We start from the raw sequence: 20,613 nt of genomic DNA on the forward strand, positions 1-20,613 counted from the left end.
CAGGTGCAGCAGACATGCAGGCATGCACTGTGTCATCATGTGATATGTGATATGTGTTACGTGTGTGTGTGTTGACAGGGTGCATTCTGGGGCCTGATGGTGGGTTTGGTGGTGGGTGTGTGTCGGATGGTGCTGGAGTTTGCCTTCCCTCCTCCCAGATGTGGCATCGTGGATTCGGCACCTGCTGTGCTGCGCGGCGTCCACTACCTCCACTTCGCCATCCTGCTCTGTGGGCTCACCGCTGTCGTGGTTACTATAGTATCCCTGCTGACGCCCCCGCCCACCCCCGAACAGGTGTGTGTACACATAAGCTACAGTAAATAACAGCGTTATTAGAGAGCTAAGCTTATCTAAGCAGGTTTTTTTCTGTGGATACACCTGTCATCATGCTATCTACTGAAACAAAAAAACAGGGGTGGTGTTTAGCTCAGTTGGTAGAGCACCCGCCCCATGTGTTGAGGAAAAAAACGGAGATGAATCTGAGGTAAAGAAACAGGCAGCTGAACATTTGGGAGCAGATTATATGAAGCTGGCTCGTTAAGGCAAAGTCAAAGAGGCCGTGCCTATCTAAATCCTGCGGCTCACTGATCAATTACAGAGGCCAGTGGAAGTATTAATGTATTGTAGAAGTATTGTTGCACACAATGCGCCACACCAAATGCTTCATATTTCTACTGTCATTAATTTAGGTCACACATGAGTCACAGCTCCGGCCTCAGTATGAACTCAAAATGCAAACATCAGCCTCCCTATTTAAAAAAAAACTACAGTCATGGGTTCAAATCTGATCTGTGGCCCTTAGCTTCATGTCATCACCTCTCTTTTTCCCACAATCTTCTTGTCTCTCTTCACTGTCCCGTGACGAAGGCAAAATACCGCCTTCCTATTATGCTCCTTAGACCCCCCTGTATCCATCTGTATCCTCACATGTACAAACTCGTTTCTCCACACTCCTTCCTTGTCCAAACAAAGAACTCGTGATAAATACAACGACCAGAAATGCAGAATGTCTACAGGTTCACATCGGTGATATTCTCTAGTGAACTTTGTTTCATAAATATCTAATCTTTACTAGCTGTGATGAGTTGTTTGGCACAAAAGTAAAACAACAGACAAACAAATACAATTGTTCTATGGGGTTGTAAAAATGCTTCATATCAGTGATCTTATAAATCCAAAGTGTCAAATTGAACACATGCCATCCACCCTGAAAATAAATATACATAGTTCATCATTGATGGATAGTTCACTATCTTGCTGAGGGTTAAATGAGAGGACTGATGCCACTCTCATTTCTGTCTGTTAGATATGAAGCTTCAGCCAGCAGTGGAAAAAGGGGGCAACACAATTCACATACCTAAAGCTAAGATAGCATCTAAGACACATGTATATATCTTGTTTATTTTCTAGACATTGGTAGGTGGATTTTGTGAATGAGCCACGTCAGCTGTTTCCCTTTTTTTCTAGTCTTTATGCTAAACTCAGCTGAGATAACAAACTGCATGGCCTCTCAGTCCAATAGTAATAGTAATAGTAGTCTGTAGGAAAACAAATAAACATAAGGATTAAGCCTCTGTGTGTTTTCATCATTAACTGTATTTATACCAAATGACTTTTTTTTTTCTTTTTCTTTTTTTACAAATCATTTTAAAATACAAATACAATTTCAATTCATAATACACAGCAAGACATGATCTTGTAAAGGGTAATCCCAGAGGCTGTCTGTAGCTTATGAACGGGGGCCCAGAACATCGAACAACAATACAATATATTATAAATAATTATGCAATCCAAGCTTGAATTAAACATATTTCAACAGCAGTTTTTGTTTTAATCTCTTTTTAAAAATATACAGAGATGCAGACTCTTTTATCGTGCTCTCAACCTCATTCCAAGTCTGTGGTCCTTTAACGGTCACGCTAAGACTTGTACATTTCAGTTTCCGTTTCGTTCCCTTTCTAAGTTGTTTTCCTCTCGTGTTGTATTCGTGAGTGGGTAAAGAAATTGGGATGAGTCTGTCATTGAGTCTAAATGCTACATCATACATTACACAGGTAAATCGAAGTTGTTGTTGAATGACCCCCTCCCTTTTCTCTCACAGATATGTAACCTGACCTGGTGGACAATAACCGAGGAGCCTCAGAGAGAAATCCCTCTACAGAAAGTGTCCTCCGTCAGCCACCGTATCTCGCAGGGTGAGAATATTCCCATCACCTAAAACAATAATAAAACAGAACCAGCTGTCATATGATAAATAGTCATCTACACACACACACACACACACACTGTGCTACAGTTATTTTTTCAGTAACTTCCTGTATTTTCTCTGTGTGTGCGTGTGATGCTGCAGGCTCCGAGCCAACTCGGCGGGTGACGTGCGGTCAGGGGGTCGGTGCGTGTATCGCGGCGGTGCGGGGATCAGACCAGGCTCCGGCTCCCAGAGTTCCCAGTGTGAGAGAGAGCGTGTTCTGGTCCAGGTTCTGCTGCGCTAATGCGCTCCTGCTGATCAGCATTAACATTTTCCTCTATGCATACTTTGCCTGAGTGGAGACTCACAGTTAAACATCCTGCCTCACCCTCACGCTGAACTCCTGCCAGTCGCCCCCTCCTCCTCCGACCCCCCCAATGTGAACCAGAAAGTGCCTGTCTGCCAAACATCGGCTGATTCCTTCAGATCCAGGAAAGGTGGTGAAACAAACAGATTGTTGTGCAGATTCGACCTAAAAATCACTGCATGCAGTATATCTCCACAAAGAAAGTGCTGCAGTTGTAGTTTCAGGTGCTGTGCAAACATCCACATCTAAAAATAGACAGTATCTCCAGTGAGCAGATAACCTCCACCGTGACTGTACAAACCTCTAAATTTATTACTGTATTTTCATGATGGAAAAATACTGAGAGATTTTTTAACTTCATCTGGATCCACATCTGCGACAAATTACACACAGTTATTGACACATGCCAGATGTTTTCATTCAGGTAAATGCAAAGAAAACATGCGAAAATGGTGAAATATGTAAGAAGACAATGTTTTTAAATCATTAGCAGTGCAGACTGTGTTGTGTGTTGTCTTTTAAAACCACTTCATTAGACAAACAGTATTTCTACAGATGTACTTCGATGTTATGTGTATTATTTTAACACTGCCCCACTACAGGACTTCAGGTTCTTCTAATTGTTGTAACTAAAGCTTTAAAGTCTCAGGAGGTTCTTGTACAAATTACAATGAAGTTTGTGGCTTGTAAAAAGCTACCATGACTTTACATGATGCACATCATCTCAAAGCTTACAAAGTATATACTAATTTAATATATGTTAAGTGTGTGGGTTGGGTTATATGTGACTAGTAATTTTAATTTAATTAAGAATTTATATGTTTAATTTGATTGTAGTTTTGTTGAAAGCCTTATATCTGAGAAGCAAGGTTTTGTGAACCCTCAGTTGTTCTTTCATCCTATTAGGTTTTTGTAGGTTTAAGTACATTTATAGGTAGGACATGGTCAAAACCCACAAATGCAACCAAATTAGGGTAGTAGTAATAATAATAGATAAAAGCAGTTTTTTTTTCATTCATTTTTGCATTTATACAAATTTTATGAGGGCTGAAAAGTATTTCCAGTTTACCTAACACACGGGGCATTAACCTCAACGCTGAAAAACTGTTAAAATGTCTGTACTTTGTATGTGAGTTCATTTTTTATGGCTGAAATGTGAAATCCATTGAGAAGTATTGAAAGGTGCACACTGTTTGGATGTGAAGACGCAAAACACAAAATATCTTCATCAAAGGTTTTTTTTTTTTTTGTCTTGTGATACCCCTAATAAAAATGTATGCATCAAAAGTACACATTTGTCCACAAGTGCAGGTTTATAACCAGATGATATCACTCTTTATTCTACATCTGTACAGTTTTCTCACATTTAAGACATTGAAACAAGTCAAATTTCACATTTCAATACAGACTTAAAAAAAAGGGGGATACAAATAGACAGAGGCTCACATTAGGACAACAGTTATTAAATTAAACTGTCATTTTTGATTGATTAATCTGAAAAATATGAAAACCACAGGACCCAGAGTGACATCTTTGAATTGGATGTTTTATATGAAAACCATGTGTGTGCTCAGTTAAAATGACATAAAAATAAAAGAAAGTAGCAAATCTCCACATATGAGCAGCTGAAACCAGGAAATAATCTTCACGTGTGCTTGATAACTGACAGAAATGATCAAAGTCCCGTCCCTGAAAGCCCGTCATAGTGTGTTATAAATCATCTATCAAAGTCTGTCTATGACAGAGAACAGAAATAAAGACATTTCTCACATTAATTAACTAAAAATATGCAAACTTTGGCTGAAAATACAGTCTCCAGGTCACAGAACTTATTGTAAGAAGCTTGATTGACAAAATAAGTTTTTATGGCCTTTTAATCAATTATTCAATTCCCTATTTCAGCTCTAGTTCAAACACCGGATAAATAAAGTTAAGTCGCAACAAGTCAGCAGTAAAACCACGGTACTGAGGGTGTTGTTAGTCTGATATGGTGTCAGTGGTACAGCAGCTGGACGTACTCTGGTGGAAAGACGCCCACTCGGCCTCGACAGCGCCCCCTCCAGGTCAGAGAACTGGAGCAGTCCAGCAGGTCGACGATGTCTCCACGCAGGAAGTGGAGGTGGGCGGTTTGAGGAGGGGTGTAGTCGCAGAGGGCATGAGCCAGACGAGGCGTCTAGACAGAGACAGAGCAGAGAGCCGTGACATGGATGGATGGATGGATGGATGGATGGATGGATGGATGGATGGATGGATAGATAGATAGATAGATAGATAGATAGATAGATAGATAGATAGATAGATAGATAGATAGATAGATAGATAGATAGATAGATTGCTAATTGTTGTCCTGTGTATGTATTTTATTGCTATTTTTATTATTAGCGTATGTTGTGTCACTGTTGTGCTTTGGTTTTTATTGTTGTCTTATGCTGCTGGCTGCACTACAAATTGTCCTCCGGGGACAATAAAGATCTCTTGACTTGACTTGACTTGAGACTTGAGATAGATAGATAGATAGATAGATAGATAGATAGATAGATAGATAGATAGATAGATAGATAGATAGATAGATAGATAGATAGATAGATAGATAGATAGATTCACATGTTTGAAATAAAGCAAAGCTAAATAAATAAATAGCAATATAAAATGCAATATAAAAAATGTATATACAACAACTAAGTGGCGGTGATTGGATTGTAGTGCAAAATAAAATATAAGGTGCAGTGAACAGTGAGAAAAACATATAAAGAGCGTAGTGGCTGTATATTATGACCAGAGGTTTTAGCTGTTATTGTCCAGTGTGATGGCATAACAGACATAAAAGGTGTTTATTTAAATAAAACAAAAAATAAAAAAGATAACTTGATGGTTTGTCATCGTACCCCCAGAACTGGTTCCAGCAGACGTGGGGAGGTTTCTCTCTCCAGGTGAGAGTGGAGGCGGGGTGAGAGCAGCGACTCCTGAGAGCTGCTTTTATACGGGTTGGGGTAGGGGTTGGGTCCCGGGTGGGCCAGCAGGCGAGGGGACGGGGGAGGGTCTCTGAGGAAGACCACTTTCTCCACGCCGATGCTGTGAGTCCTGTAGAAATCCACCAGACGGTTCAGGGAGCAGAAGGACTCGTCCCAGATGCAGTACTGACCCCCTCCCTCCAGGACTCGGAAATGCTCCACCCTGTCGCCGTAGCTGCAGAATAAAGAGAGGTGGTGGTGGGTGGTAGGGGGAGTAGGAGGGGAGTGGGGCAGGTGGACAGGTAGATGCTGCTGTTTGTTTGCTCCAACACCTCCGTCTTTGTTGAGGAATTCACAAAACACACAAAAGCTCATTCTGTAAATTGCAGCAGAAACCACAGGCGTCTGTTTGTACAGGAGCTTCTCCAAGATCATCACACGCTTCCTCACAGTTTTATGAATGAGGACAAACTCCCATCAGATTGCACTTGAGCTCAACTATGTGACTGAAGACAGAGGCATCGAGGAGAGAGAGCTGAGACAGTGAGTGGATCAGGCAATCACATTTTGATAATTGATGAATAAAAGATATGAAACAATTCATGAATGACAATAATCAATAACAACAATGACAACAATATTTTTTGAATAAAAAATCAATCAATCAATCAAAAGCTGAAAAGTAGGCTACATGTGTTTCTATTGATGGGGATGATATGCATGTATACATTTAAAAATCGAGTTAAAAATGTAAGTGATTTTTTTTTTTAAATATGGAAAAACACTGATGGTTTTCAAAAGAGCAGTTTACAGAGCTATGTCAGAGCTGTGCTCTTTTTTATTTTTGGTCAGCATCTTAAAATGTTAAGGATGTATACAGGCAGGCAGATACACATTTTTTACTTCAGCCTGAGACTGTTCAGTCAAAACCTAATATATAAACTGCTGACTTTGCTTTTCTGTGGGTTATTTCTCTCTATATTGTCTAATGTGTGACAAATGGCCACCACCTAAATACTTCCTGTCCAGTCACCATCCCATCAACATGATTGTTCAAACTAAAGCCCTCTGTTTAAAGGAGCATTACACAGACTATGACTGGCTAGTGGCCCTGCCTCTTACTTAGTGCGTACTGCATGGTTAAAGTCAGTCAGTCAGTTAGTTAGTTAGATTTATTTGTCCCATAGGAAATTTGTCTAGGACATGCATGCAGGCTGCTACATATATATACGTACAATAGTGCATGGTACATGGACAGGATATTAGTGCATGTACAATTAAAGTGCATCACAATTCGTCCACGCATATAAATACAAAAACCACAATCATACAATCACAATACACTATACTCAGCGTCGATACTGCTTTGAGTTCAGGAGACCTACCATAAGTGGAATGAAGGAGGTTCCTGTATCTACTGAGATAGCGTTTTATTATTCTTAACTGGAACTCGTATTCACTGTGTAGGACATGAGAGGGGTCGGTCGGTGGTGACAATGATTTTATCAAAAAGCATCTGGACTGGAGAGAGGGGTATTCTTTCACCCCCATCACTTTCATTGCAAAATGCACCAGTCTGCTTATTTGAGATCTTAACTTAACTAATAAATTACACCAAACCACAAAGAAACACACTGGATGCACAGTTTGAGGCTGTTTGTGTAACAGTATGTACACAACAGTGTTAAACATAAAGTCAAATTGTTGTAAACTGTTGCTCTCTGCTGTTCACCTTGAGAATTACACTGTGCTGGTTGTTCTGTCTTTATGTCGGCCTCTGTGCACGTGTGTGTGTATTTATGTATATGAATAAAATGCACCTCATAACTGTTGTCGGCCCTGGCAGGCAGACAGATGTTGTGCATCTTTAAACATGGACTGTGTGTCCACCACCACGATGTACATGTACAGCTGTATGGCATGTGTCGGTTGCATAATGTATCTGTGTTTAATTAAAGAGTGTGTAGTATTACATAATGCCCTGATTATTATTGAACACTTTTAATTTACCTTCAATGATTAAATGTGTCCCACGTCACTTCGCTGACCCAAATTAGACTTCCTCCTCTATCCATCCACACACACACACACACACACACACACACTCACACACATACACACACTGACTGTCTGCGTGGCTGTGGTATTTTTAGCACTTTTCATAGAACACATTTAAATAGTCTGGCTCTCCACTCTGCACTCTCAACCACACACACACACACACACACACACACACACTCAATGACACGTGGTTGCTATAACTTGCTAATGTGCTCAGTGTGATGGAAAACAAACATCCCTCTGCACACATAGTACAACAACACAGAGACGCACGCTGCTGTGTTAACACTTCTGGTTGTGTAGCCAAGTCAAGTCCATCATGGTTTTGAGATCTGACCCAGGAGCAGATAACTTTCCTCTATGGTTTATAATAAGGCAGAGAGAAAGAAGAGGGAGCGGTGGCTGAGAGGGGAATTCAACACATGCAAATATAACTCCTGCACCACATCATACAAACATGTTGCATCTAATTAAAGTTAATTTATGACAACGGAGCTGTCGGGTCAGTCTGCAGCATGAGCATTTGACTCCACTGTGTTAGAGTAATATCTCATCCTGAGCGAGGATCATGATGACGTGCGTCTCTAATGTATGTGGTGTTTTTCACTGACCTGACGGAGACAGAAAACTCTCCCGGAGCAGATTCGCTCTCCCTCACCAGGAACGCTCCGGTGTCCTGCCAGCGGAGACGCCGCTCAGCCTCCAGTCTGGACACCGGCCCTGCAAACCACCTATGACAGCACACACCAAGTATGTAAATTGCACCTTCCTCTTTTATGTATCACAGTGAATCCATGCTGCTTGTTAAACTGACATAATGACCAGGAGGTTATAAATTATAATAATTATAAAAATTCAAGTCAGCATTGGATCAGAGCCAAAATGAGCTCTAAGAATAACTTTTCTATTATTTATTTCTTATAAAATATAGATATTTCACCCACTTAGGACTCTAAAAATGCATTTATAGAGAAAAATCTGATGAAAAATGTATTTCTTGGTTGAACAATAAGAACACAGCTTGTAAAGAGGTGTCATCACCTTAATTTAAAGGGTCACACAAGCCAAAAAAGTATTGACTATCTATATGTCAAAAGGTGCTGGCAAACATATAGTTTTAGTCTTTTACCTCTGATGTATTTATTTATATATTTTTGCATTTCTACTGGTAGGTTTATTAGTTTATTGGGTGTTTATAGCTTAATTTTATAATTAGGTCTGCAATTCTTTAGATAGATCTGTCTCTTGTTTTTTATTGTTGCAATGAATGACATGTGAATGCTGCTGTAACAACCTCAATTTCCTGTTAAGGATTATTAAAGTATCTATCTATCTATCTATCTATCTATCTATCTATCTATCTATCTATCTATCTATCTATCTAATAATTTTACGGAATGAATTCTAATCGATCAGTTATTTCAACATATGAGGATGAACTGTTTACGTATGAGGGAGGAGGGAGATGTAGTTTTCGGGCACATAGCCACGTTTCCCCTGGATCTCCGCTGTGAACCAGCAAGAATCATCCTCCATCTCTGTCACCTGCAACACACGTGCACAATTATTCTTACAACGTAAACACACAACACAGCCTTTCTGTTGTAACAAAATTCACACAACTCATGCACACGTACCTTGATAACGTCCCCTTTCTGGAAACTGATCTCGTCCATTTCTGATGCTTTAAAAGAGAAGAGAGCCGTCGCCTCCATGGTGAACAGACAGAGGAGAGGAGAGGAGAGTACGCCACGAAAATAGTTTCACCTCATGAATGAAGAGAGGGAGTACAGCTGTGTGAGGAGAGCACAGCAGGATGATAACACTCTGGTACAGGATGAGATAATCAGTGTGTGTGTCTCTATGTGTGTGTGTGTGTGTAGCCGCTGACATGCTGCTCATTAGTTAATGAGGAGAGTTTTCTCTGCGCGTGTGTCCCTCTGTTCTTCCATGTGACCGAGTTAGACTGAGTGAAAGTGTATGTGTGTGTCCGTGTGTGTGTCTGTGAACACGTGGAGGAAGCGACTGTCCTCCATCTCCATCTCTGGTGTCTGCACACTTTAAACTCTGGGGCTTTAATAAAGCATCATCCACTTGGGAAATCAGTGGCAGTGGATGTTGGAGAAGAAAGACAAGAAAGAGAAGATGAGATGAAAATAACTCTGAGTAAAACGTGTTTCCTGCTTCGACCACAGATCTTTGCAAAGCAGGGGATTCCACTAAAACTATATCAAACCTGAAGCCACAGCTCTGAATGAACCTCTCTGTGATGTTGGACTGGCTGTGGTACTGTATATGTTCTTTAAATATATATTTTGTTTCCTACTTCACTGTATTTCTTCACTCTCAGTCTCTAGTTTGTTGTGTCTTGTTTTCTTTAAAACATTTCACCTGTATTTCTGTCTGCAGGAGGCTGTTACTGTCTTAACATTCAATAGCTGTCATTAGGTAAGCATCCATCCAAACTACATCTCTCATCAACTGCAGCGTTTAAGATAATGTCAATTGAACAGGTTTGTGCAGAAAAAAACAATAAAACCAGTTTCACAAAAATTAAACTGTGCATTTATTTACAGTAGTTAATTTGTGCATAGGAAGTTTGGAGGACAGATCTCAGAAAAAAAATGATTGTTTGCTTTTAGTTCTAGTCCCAACTACACATGCACATGTAATATCTTACAGTAACACTTTATAACAAGTACTACACACTATTAAGCATTAGTTAAGCATTAATACTGAATTCATCATTTATAACACATGGATACTCAATAGGATGTAGTTTATAAACACAGTTAAAAATGTTTTACTCATCATTGATAAGCACTAACTGTATTTATAAACTACATACTAATGAGTATTCATGCGTTATAAATGAAGAATTCAGTATTTATTAATGCTTAACTAATGCTTCATAGTGTGCACTTATTATAAAGTGTTAACTATCTTTCTCTTTCTTTCTTCCGACTGTCTCTACACATGATACTTTCCAACACTGTGTTTTTGGTCATTTACCTAATGCAAATCTCTATTTTAACAAACACAGTTTTCTACATCAGCTGCACAGTAGAGAAGCGAAGCCACCGCTGCTCCACTGCGTTACGTGTTTCTTTTACGACAACGCCACTGTAAGACGAGGTGTGACTGTGCCAATCGTCTCCACCCATGTCTGGATGTCCCAGAGGGGAACTGGGGGAGGTGGAGGTGGAGGTGGGACATGAATAATTTCAGCCTTGAGCTGATGGTGAGTAATGGATGAAATAAAGCAACAACAAAAATAAAATAAAATAAAATACAGATTTCAAGTTGAGTCAGGTTTGGCTTGTAAACACATGAGTTCAGGTCTGGTCAGGTGTCAGGTTTGGGCCTGTTCACGACTCTGCTGGTTGAGCGGCGACCGCCCTCTGCTGGACGTGAAGATAAATGCAACTTGATTGTACCAGTTTATATCAAACAGACTGAGATTTATTAAAGGGCATTGCCAGTCGTAATCAATGTTTACCTCAGATATCAGGTCGCCTATGATCAGTTCATTTCATACCATCCATACTCCCAATACTCCCCACTAATTTTAAAATTGTTCTGTGGTCGCAAGTAACGTCCTTTTGACCATCATTTTAAAAATTTACTTTACAATTCAATTAAAGCAAAATTCGAACTTACTTGTGTTCTCTGACCCGGAAAGGAACAACGCGGCATGTACGAATTTTGATTTAATTTAATTGTAAAGCGAATTAAAAAATGTAAATGATGGTCAAAAGGACGTTACTTGCGACAATTTTAAAATGAGTCCAGAGCCCATTAATGAACATTGAAAAAACGATAGATTCTTGAACAAAAACGAATATAAACATCCACACGCTGCAGTTGGGAGTATGGATAGTTATGAAATGAACTGATCATAGGTGACCTGATACCTGAGGTAAACACTGATTAACGACTGGAAATGCCCCTTTAATTAATGTGATATCATGACTACGCGAACAGAGATCAACATCTTCCTGCAAATGTAGCCTGAGTTGAGAGAGTGTGTTATTCACCACTGATACAAACCGACATAAGGCTGTGTGTGTGTGTGTGTGTGTGTGTGTGTGTGTGTGTGTCAGTAACAGTCCACTATGACTTCCTCCCCTGGTTGTGTGTCTGAATGTGCGTGTGCAGCACTCGCGGTCAGTATGTCCTGCAGCAGCGAGAGCGGCGAGTTGTGGACGTGGTCGCTGCTTTGAGTCAGTATGTCCAGCTGTGCGTCCAAACCCAGAGACCTCAGGGCCTCGCACACGCCGACACACACGCCACGCCGTCTCACGCCGCTCACACCGCTCACACCGCTCACGCCCACGTCCTCTCCCGTCTCGCCGCCGTCCCGAGGATCGGCCGCATCTGCTCCGTTGGTAGCGACGTCGACGGCCTCGCACTCCTTCATCCGCAGCAGCATTTTCCTGACCTCCAGCCCCCAGCCGCGTCCGGGCAGCTCACAGGACACCCTGGCGACCGTTGCCATGGCAGCAGGCGCACCCGGCGTCTCCGAGGACACGGGGCAGGCCGTTTCTCTGAGCGCGACCAGCAGCTGACAGGCCTTCAGCGCCACCGGCCTGTCGCAGTCGACCAGACCGGCCAGCAGAGCCGCGATCACGCCCTGCTCCACCAGGTTCTTCAGCACGGCGGCCAAATCCGACTCCACGCCCTCCGAGAGCGCCCCGGCGTGTGCGTGAAGCGTGTAAACCTGATCTGAGACCGCGGCGTACGGGTGCGTCGAGGCTTCCTGAGCGTCGCCCGCTGAGCTTTTCCCGTAACCGCGGTGACCCGAGAGGGCTTCGTCCAGCAGCAGCTCGGCCAGCGCCAGCGTGTGAACTTTGACCTCCCAGTCCAGGTCGGCGCTGCCCAGAGAGAGGACGGAGCTCACCGAGGTCATCAGGAGGGAGGAGGAAGAGGAGGAGGAGGAGGAGGGGGAGGAAGGAGAGGAGGAGGAGGAGGGGGAGGGGGAGGAAGAGGAGGAGTGGGAGGCGAACCAGGCGATGAAGTATTGCACAACTGCTCGCCTGGCGAATCCCTCGGTGTCCGTGGAGAGAATTTCAAGCAGTCGGCTCACGACGTCGGTCTGGAGGGAAACAGACAGACGGGATTAGATAGATAGATAGATAGATAGATAGATAGATAGATAGATAGATAGATAGATAGATAGATAGATAGATAGATAGATAGATAGATAGATAGATAGATAGATAGATAGATAGATAGATAGATAGATAGATAGATAGATAGACAGATAGACAGACAGACAGACAGACAGACAGGCAGACCTTTCCTGCATGTCATTCCCCCTCTCTCTGCCTCCCCCTTTCCTGTCTATCTCACTATGTGATGTCCAATAAAGGCAAAAAGGCCAAAAAATATACTTTAAAAAAATAGATAGATAGATAGATAGATAGATAGATAGATAGATAGATAGATAGATAGATAGATAGATAGATAGATAGATAGATAGATAGATAGATAGATAGATAGATAGATAGATAGATAGATTAAAACAATATAAAAACAATATAACTGTGACCTTGAGGCCGGCATGTAAATCACAAATGAATTAATTTAAACAGGAACAATGCAAGTCTGGTCGCTTTTCCTCTTTCTTGCTAACCCTCCTCCCGGCCGTGTGCATTTGTTTTTAACGAAGCCGGCGGAAAAATCAATCCGTGGAGTGTTGCGGTGGATAACTTCATATAACATTTACGATGTTACGACGTGTGTATTGGTGTAGTCTTAAATGTCATACACAAAAGATTGCGGGTTACGGAGTGCGTTTGCGTTCACCAGTGACCCAAATCACATCATTTACAAAGAGATCTACCAGCTGAAGCCCTCAGGCACAAAGTTCAGGTTAGAGAACTTTTTAAGGAGTAAGAAATTAAGTGTGAGTGTGTTAGGTGAGATTATGCAATATTCTGGTTTGGGCACCTGTTGCAATGTTAATGTTTTTCTTGGCACTTGTGCAACAACTTCAGGAGGCAGATAAGATGAGCATTATTTTTTGATACAGAGAACCTCCATTTCCCAAGACAAATCTCTTATCTCTAATATGCATGAATTTCTGCATCTGCCTGTGTTGAAATGGACACAACTTGATGAAGAAACTCCATTTTGAGTGAGGATATTGACGCCTATTGAAGTCTATGACTGAAACCGAGAATTATTGAATCCTTAATGATGGTTATAACTTCATGGTTATTTGATTAGTTTGATTAATTGGATGCATTTTTTTTGTTGAATAATTATAATTCTGTTTGACCTTTTTTGGATCAAGAAACATAATTTTTCTGGTTCTTTTCTTACAAATCTGTGTCTCCCATTATGTTTTGTTGTTCTGCAAAGACCTCTGAATCACCTTTGTGTATGAAATGAGCTGCATAAATAAAGCTGGCTTGCCAAAAAGTAAACTGTAATGACTGTGCTGTGACTGAGTGATAAATGGTTTTATCTGTCCCACCTCAACAGGGAGGTGCTGAGGGAGATCACGCACACAGACTGTCGGCTCTCCCATGGGCGTGTGAGGCCTGAAGGCTTTTATTTTATGCTCAGCTCGTACATGCAATACATTCAAGACCTGCGGCTAAAAACCCACAGCTATGAATATATATATATATATATAAAAAAGATGAAGCTCAATAAGATTTGACCTGAAACCTCTTGGTTGCTCTGCTGATAAGACATCCAGCAAAAACACTACAAATTTAGCTGATATCTGAAATGAATCAGGAAGTAAATCAATGAAAATGTGACGACTCATTATGTTAAAGAAAGTTGGAAAGATCTAATTTAGAGATTGTATCCTGCGCTACAGTTATATTAAATTACAGTTATATAAATATCTATTTTTCTTTTAATAGAAGCATTTTATGGAGCTAATTTATTCCCTCATTCTGGGAAAGATGTGTGTATGTATGGGCGGAGTTGTGTTTTGTTTAGTTAGTTTTAGTCTACTCTTCGTCTGAACACAAGAAGACAAAATGAGCATAATTAATTTGTCACTGTAGTCGTGTGTTTTGGGGTCAAACCTGAAGTCACCTCTGCTTACCTGCTCCTGTGTGAGTGCTGCCCCCTGTTGCCAGCTGTGTGTCAGTGTCTGTGCCAGTGCGGAGACGGCGCTGGCCCTCACATAGCTCTCTGGATCCTGCAGCGCCTCCCTGAGGAGAGGAGTGGTGCTGCAGCCCAGGAGAGTTACCTCCGACGCTCCGGCCACCGCGTCGGCTGATTTCATGACACCTGCCAGTTTTCCCAGAAACTCCACAGTTGAGTCTCTCACCTCCCAACGCATGTCACACGCACGTTTCCTCACCACCTCGACGAGCTCTGACAGAGACACACACACACACACACACACACACACACACAATAAAATCTCAGTGAAACAGCAAACAGCAACAAAACAAGCAGAGTTTGTTGTTGATGATTGAAGAGCTTCAGCTGCTGGTGAACGTTACCTTTCCTGAGTTCTTCTGTTACGGAGGAGACGTCTTTACACACACTCATCCACTTCAATAAGACCTGGTAGGACTTGTGTAGTACCTGAGAGACACAGATGGAGCAGATTAAATAATACAAAACCATATGATGAAATATGTTTACTTTCTAGGTCGGTTATGAGACTCAGACCTGTAAAGGACATACAGCATAAATGGCCAACAGCTACATATATACAGTATGTGCATCCTTAATACATCTGATTACATTGCATATGTTTTTCCTAAGTCCTAAACTGAGGTGAACAGGTTAAGACGGTCAGCCAGCCATGTTGTGTTGCACTGAACAGTTCAAGTAAATCTTATGTTGACAATTTAAACAACACCTTTAATAAAAAAAACACTGGGGAAAACACCCCCACACACCTCAGTTCACACAGAGTGTTTTCTTCCAGTTTGGTATGAAGTAAATGTGACTGGCCTGGTCTGAGCTGTGACCTCAACTCTGTATATTTAAAGTAAAGGAAAGTGTTGTGTTGTGTTCAATGGACACAGGGACAAACACACAAACTCACAGTGGGGTCTGAGTCAGGATTGTTCAGACACTGTATCAGGACCGTGAACACCTCAGTCAGCTTGTCTTCAACGCCTGAAACACACAGAAATAAAAATAATGATTATAATGGAAAAAAATTGCATTTGTTTTATGTTTACATACGACTGCGTCTCCTACTGAGTATTTACATACATTTAAACTTTGTTTAATTTAAATCACACATAAAGATATTTACACAATGTACAGAGAAACCCACTAATGAGGGTTTCTAATAAATGTTTACTTTAAGAGTATTTGTTATATAAAATTGGATTTGTAGAATGTCACATTACATAAATTGTTGCCTGTTCCACATGTGACCGTCTTTTATGATATCTACTGAGGTGACATGAGGTGTTTGTTTTACCTGGGCTGCCGCTGAGACCCGTCAGAGCCTCTAGGGCACTTTTGTGAACTTTGCCGCTGCCGATCACATTTCTAAAAACCTCAGTACAACCAGAGGAGGAGGAGGAGGAAGAGGAGGAGGAGGAGGAGCAGTCGCCACCACAGATCCTTAACAAGGACAGAACTGCAGTGACGATTAAAACTGGAGGACAGGGGAGAAAGTCTGGAGGCTGAGGAGGAAACAAGACAGAGACGGTGATGTTAGGATGCTGCTGCATGTATGAAATAAAGCCTGTCTCCTGTCAGACTCACCATGAGTGTGATCTGTGGCGTGTTTGTCAGGGAGACACAGATCATAGAGATGCAGCTGCTTTTACTCTTCAGCTGCTCCACCATTGAAGACCGATGCTCTTCTACTGCACAAACAGAAACATAAAATCATTACAAGTCACGATGCTGATGCTAAATATAACATTTTAAAAGTCGGCACCTCTGTGTGTTACCTGCAGTGTTTGTGCCGAGAAGAGCGTGACCCGTTATGATGTGGAGAGGCAGCAGTAGTATCCTTGCCGCCCGCGCTGTGTGGACGGCGTCCCTGAACACGAGCGCAGGAAACACAACGTAGGTCAGTTACTGTTGTACTGGTTGGAGGCTGAACCAGCTGTGAGAGAGCGGGACGTTGGTTGTTGAACTTACCGATGACCTCTGCGGAGAAAAGCAGCTGCAGCCCGGATGAGGTCGGAGGGTTTGTCTGAAGCCAACAGGGACGACAGAAGACGGGAGAGGAGTCGGTCTGTGACGTGTTGATCAGCGCTGCTGGTGAAGACAAACAGAGTCAGAACCTCCTGTGGCGTTCAGGGGAGCACAGAGTCTTAATATTAGTGCTTTTATAAAATGTTTATGTAGCAGCAGTTTTATTACACTACACATCTGATAATATGCTGTGGATGAACACTGGATCATTTCGCCTCACCTTACTGTCATTATTTCTGTCAATGTGACTGATCTTTGTCAAATCAGACCAACACAGTAAAGCCCAGATTATTTTTAACAGGCTCCCAGCATGCTTTGCACAAGGTGCTTACATTGCTTTCATCAGGACAGATGTTTAACCTTTCTGTTTTTGGTAGAAGGACCAAGTTGTGTATTTCTGTGTTTATTCTCATCATTGTAGGAGCCTCAATGCAATTTAAAGGGATACTTCAATTTACTCACCGTCATGCCAAGGAAGGGTTTGGAGAAGTTATCAAAACACTCTTGTAGTTCCAGGGGGGGTCCGGCTGGCAATGGATTTTCATATAATGGTGGCGGATTGAGTTCACTTTTGAATCATCCAAAACACACACTATGAAACATCCAGATACCTCCATACTGCTTGTCTGTACTGACCCAAGTGTCCTGAAGCTGCGACATGAAAAAATTGTTCGGAAAAAATTAATTTGCTCTCTGTTTTTAGCCTTGTTGTAGTAGCAGCTCTAAGTGGCTGCGTGAGATGCGCAAAATTAGCTGCGAGATGTTTTTCCGTGTTTACATCACACATCCAATGGTTTACAACAACAAACAAAAATCTCGCAGAAAATCTTGCGCATGTGCACAAACATCAACAGAGCCACTGGGAGCTGCTACTACATCAAGGCTAAAAACAGAGATCAAATTAATTTTTTCAAAACAACTTTTTCATGTTGCAGCTTTAGGACACTTGGGTCAGTACGGACGAGCAGTATGGAGGTATTTGGATGTTTCATAGTGTGTGTTTTGGACGATTCAAAAGTGAACTCTATCCGCCACCATTATATGCCAGCCAAACCCCCCCCTGGAACTCCAAGAGCGTTTTGATAATGAGTCATGGTGGCATGACGGTGAGTAGAAAATTGGTGAATTACTGATTTCGGGTGAAGTATCCTTTTAAAACTCTACTCTGCTGTGTTTGCATCCCTATGAAGGAGTCGGTCTACCTGTGCGCAGCCAGTACGATGTCCATGAGAGGCAGCGTGAGTTGACTGTGACCTGCTGCCACCAGTTCCTCCAGAGGGTCGGCGGCGGTCCGGAGCAGCTGGTCCCGGAGCGGCGGTCCGGCCTCGGCCAGGAGGAGGCTCAGCAGCTTGAGCGTCTGCAGACTCCGATGGAGCCGCGTGTTTTCTTTAGGCACCAGCGACTCCTTGAGGTACTTTGAAGTCGCCGCGACAACGGCTGTGTAATCTGGACCGGTTTCCACGGTGACACCTGAGTGCTTCATGTCTTTGATGGAGGCTTCTGTTTTCTCGTCGTCCTCGCGCTTCTCACCGAGGCCGTTACATCCTGCAGACGACGCAGGCTGGAAGAACAGCAGGATGTGGGCGAGCGTTTGATTGGCAGCTGAGGCAACAAAGAGACTCGTGTCTGTTTGAAGTTGTAGGAGCGGTGCGATGAAATCTGGAAAATTAAACACAATAATAATAATAAACCTTATTTATAGAGCATTTATCAAACGATAGTACAAAGTGCTTACAGAGAAAATGACGGTAACAGTTAAAACTAAAAAATAAAATCGCAGGGGATCAAATTTAACATTAAAATGACAATAAAACTGGCAGGGCTGCATTGAAACAAACAGGTAAAAGACAGTGGGAAACAGAGGAAATCAGCAACTCAGATAAAACCAGGAAATGGTAAACGAAAGAAATGTGTTTTAAGTAGAGACTGACTAGAAGACCACTGCCTGAGGATCTCAAACAGCAACACAGCAACACAAAAAGCACATGCATCAGAGTGTGATACACTTTTGTAATGCTTTGTATGAATTACAATAAATATTTAACCCCTGTCTTATTAAACTGTCATCAAACAAATATATGATTCCCTATATGAGGAGTCACCTGCTTGGACAAAGTAACTGAGAGCCTTTGGGTGATGCAGCATCCTCCTTAAGCCCTGAATCCATCCGATCCGTACACATGGATCCTCCCAGAGCCCTGCTTCACACCAGTGCTGATGACTGAAGGCAACGTTTAGGACGGAGCAGTCCTGCAGGGAGAGAGTCAGGTTATCGTCAGTGCTGCCTGGATGATTCAGAGCAGGTGGTGATAACAGTTTAGTAAAAAAGGTACAGGGTGCCATGAGGTTGTTGTTTTTTTTACCTGAAGCTTTTTGAAGCCGTCCTCAGTGGCAGCCATTAATCCAGAGAGTTTCAGAGTGAAGGAGATGACACCGGGGTCCGACGATGTTTTGGAGACCACAGCGGATATGAACTCCAGCAGACACGGGTAGGACTCCAGCAGAGATCCCCCTTCATTAGGAGAAGAAATGGACATGAGACAGAAATAAAGATTATCCATGATCATCAATCCATCCAGGGTTGGAACGACCTTTGAATGTGCAAAAGACATAAAGGAATAAAAAGACACTGGACCCCTCTCTTCTAGGATATAGGATCTCATAAATTCAATCCAGAGTTAAAACAATCAGCCAAATTACTCAATAAACAGACTGAGAGAAAATTATTATTATTCTTTTTGGTCAATTTTCAAGCAAAAACGTCAAACAAGCACATACCTTCTCTTCTCAAATGTGCACGTACAACTATTTGTGCATGAATTGATTAAGACATTGTGAAAAATAATAATAATCAGTCCTTTCTGGTTCAAATTTTCTGTTTGATTGTAATGAATATGGTTTAACATATTCTAATGTTTTAACTTTGTCCTCATTGTGTAATTGTATATTGTTGTAGACAATTAACAAGTAATTATATTATATTATATTATATTAATAGAGAGCATTATCAGCAGCTGTAGTCTGTGATGGAGGCAGCTCAGTTTCAATTTATGCTGTGATTTAGCAGTGCACATTTCTGAAGCATGTTGTTACAATTAAAGGTAACCTCTCAGGTTCATCTTTCTCTTCTGGAGGTGTTTTTGCAGATATGGATTAGGATAATTAACTTTCTGTAAAATCTGTTAACCTTTGGTAATCCATCCTTTGCATCCAAACAGCTATATCAAAAAAACAAAACAAGTAACAGCAATTACTCCAGTCTTTGGGGTCTGACACAGATTAGATAAAGTGACCAATAAACAGCACACATTTGAAAGCTGTGATCAGAGAGAGAAAAGGATGAAAAGTGAACAAACTACACCACCAGTGTGAGTACTGACCAGCTCCAGTGAGCCCTGTGAACCAGTCCAGCAGCTTCTCCAGGCTGGTGTCATCGGGCAGAGACTTCCCAGAGTCCAGCAGCACCTCACACACCCGGGGCAGCAGAGACACACACTCCCTGTCCATGGTACTAATACTTACTAACTAACTAACCTCTGTGCTGTCTGTCTCTGCTTATGTGCGTGTCTAAATAAACCCCCAGGGTGGGTTATACTACTAACGTCATAGCGTGCACATATCTAGAAATGTAGCGAGGAATTACTAAGTTATAAAGTGCAGCTAAAAACCAAATTAACCTGTAGTATTTTTTCTTACAGTGCTACTAAACGTCCATCTCGCGGGAAATAGTTTCGGATGTGCCGGTGAGTCGCTTCCCTCTTCTTTCTTTCCTCAGTGTAAAAACGTGAGTGTTGTAACTAAAGGCAGCGGCGCAGTTCCTCGATCTCTATACAACTGGATGCGTCCATCTAGCGCTCTGCACGTATGGAACGCCGGTCCACGTAGTTTACGTCTTTACG

The 20,613-nt window shown here is 41.9% G+C and overlaps 3 protein-coding genes and 1 long non-coding RNA gene across 7 annotated transcripts in view; 1 reads left to right on the plus strand and 3 right to left on the minus strand.

Annotated features, from left to right (window-relative positions):
• The window catches only part of slc5a10 (solute carrier family 5 member 10), a 28,675-nt gene extending 24,804 nt beyond the window's left edge, over positions 1-3,871 (plus strand). For all 3 annotated transcript variants that reach the window (XM_085783422.1, XM_085783406.1, XM_085783413.1), the window contains 3 exons: positions 79-294; positions 2,102-2,195; positions 2,351-3,871. In XM_085783422.1, the coding sequence (XP_085639548.1) occupies positions 79-294; positions 2,102-2,195; positions 2,351-2,544 (504 nt within the window). In that variant the 3' untranslated portion in view covers positions 2,545-3,871. The remainder of the gene's footprint in view (positions 1-78; positions 295-2,101; positions 2,196-2,350) is intronic.
• LOC146992070 (uncharacterized) overlaps positions 1-20,613 on the minus strand; it is an 86,427-nt gene that overhangs the window by 15,066 nt on the left and 50,748 nt on the right. The window lies entirely within an intron of this gene.
• Positions 4,394-9,419, minus strand: LOC146992072 (GRB2-related adapter protein-like). Its single transcript, XM_085783435.1, has 5 exons — positions 9,205-9,419; positions 9,015-9,112; positions 8,179-8,298; positions 5,441-5,741; positions 4,394-4,728 (listed from the first exon to the last, which is right to left on the minus strand). Exons 1-5 carry the CDS (start codon positions 9,280-9,282, stop codon positions 4,549-4,551), a joined length of 777 nt encoding a protein of 258 aa, XP_085639561.1. The 5' UTR covers positions 9,283-9,419; the 3' UTR covers positions 4,394-4,548.
• Positions 11,439-20,514, minus strand: brat1 (BRCA1-associated ATM activator 1). 2 transcript variants are annotated; one of them, XM_085783345.1, is made up of 12 exons: positions 20,095-20,514; positions 19,078-19,226; positions 18,817-18,964; positions 17,917-18,373; positions 16,658-16,777; positions 16,465-16,556; positions 16,274-16,374; positions 15,984-16,191; positions 15,597-15,670; positions 15,043-15,127; positions 14,637-14,911; positions 11,439-12,662 (listed from the first exon to the last, which is right to left on the minus strand). In XM_085783345.1, exons 1-12 carry the CDS (start codon positions 20,219-20,221, stop codon positions 11,667-11,669), a joined length of 2,832 nt encoding a protein of 943 aa, XP_085639471.1. In that variant the 5' UTR covers positions 20,222-20,514; the 3' UTR covers positions 11,439-11,666. The 2 variants fall into 2 exon arrangements, with proteins under 2 accessions (XP_085639471.1, XP_085639461.1); XM_085783335.1 differs by having other exon boundaries at positions 11,440-12,662; positions 16,274-16,377.

This window comes from Trachurus japonicus, chromosome 1 (genome assembly GCF_045865225.1).
Source record: "Trachurus japonicus isolate A0001 chromosome 1, Traja_1.0".
NCBI lineage: Eukaryota > Metazoa > Chordata > Actinopteri > Carangiformes > Carangidae > Trachurus > Trachurus japonicus.

Bases quoted from the DNA above. Each gene is read 5' to 3' on its own strand.
- LOC146992072 (XM_085783435.1), bottom strand. From the start codon at position 9,282: ATGGAGGCGACGGCTCTCTTCTCTTTTAAAGCATCAGAAATGGACGAG. The intron at 9,113-9,204 runs GTACGTGTGCAT...CGTGTGTTGCAG, and splicing joins AGAAAGGGGACGTTATCAAG to GTGACAGAGATGGAGGATGA. The intron at 5,742-8,178 runs GTCAGTGAAAAA...TTTATTCTGCAG, and splicing joins GAGTTTTCTGTCTCCGTCAG to CTACGGCGACAGGGTGGAGC.
- brat1 (XM_085783335.1), bottom strand. From the start codon at position 20,221: ATGGACAGGGAGTGTGTGTCTCTGCTGCCCCGGGTGTGTGAGGTGCTG. The intron at 18,374-18,816 runs GTGACTCCTCAT...TTAATTTTCCAG, and splicing joins CAGTTACTTTGTCCAAGCAG to ATTTCATCGCACCGCTCCTA. The intron at 12,663-14,636 runs GTAAGCAGAGGT...GTTTCCCTCCAG, and splicing joins CAGCACTCACACAGGAGCAG to ACCGACGTCGTGAGCCGACT.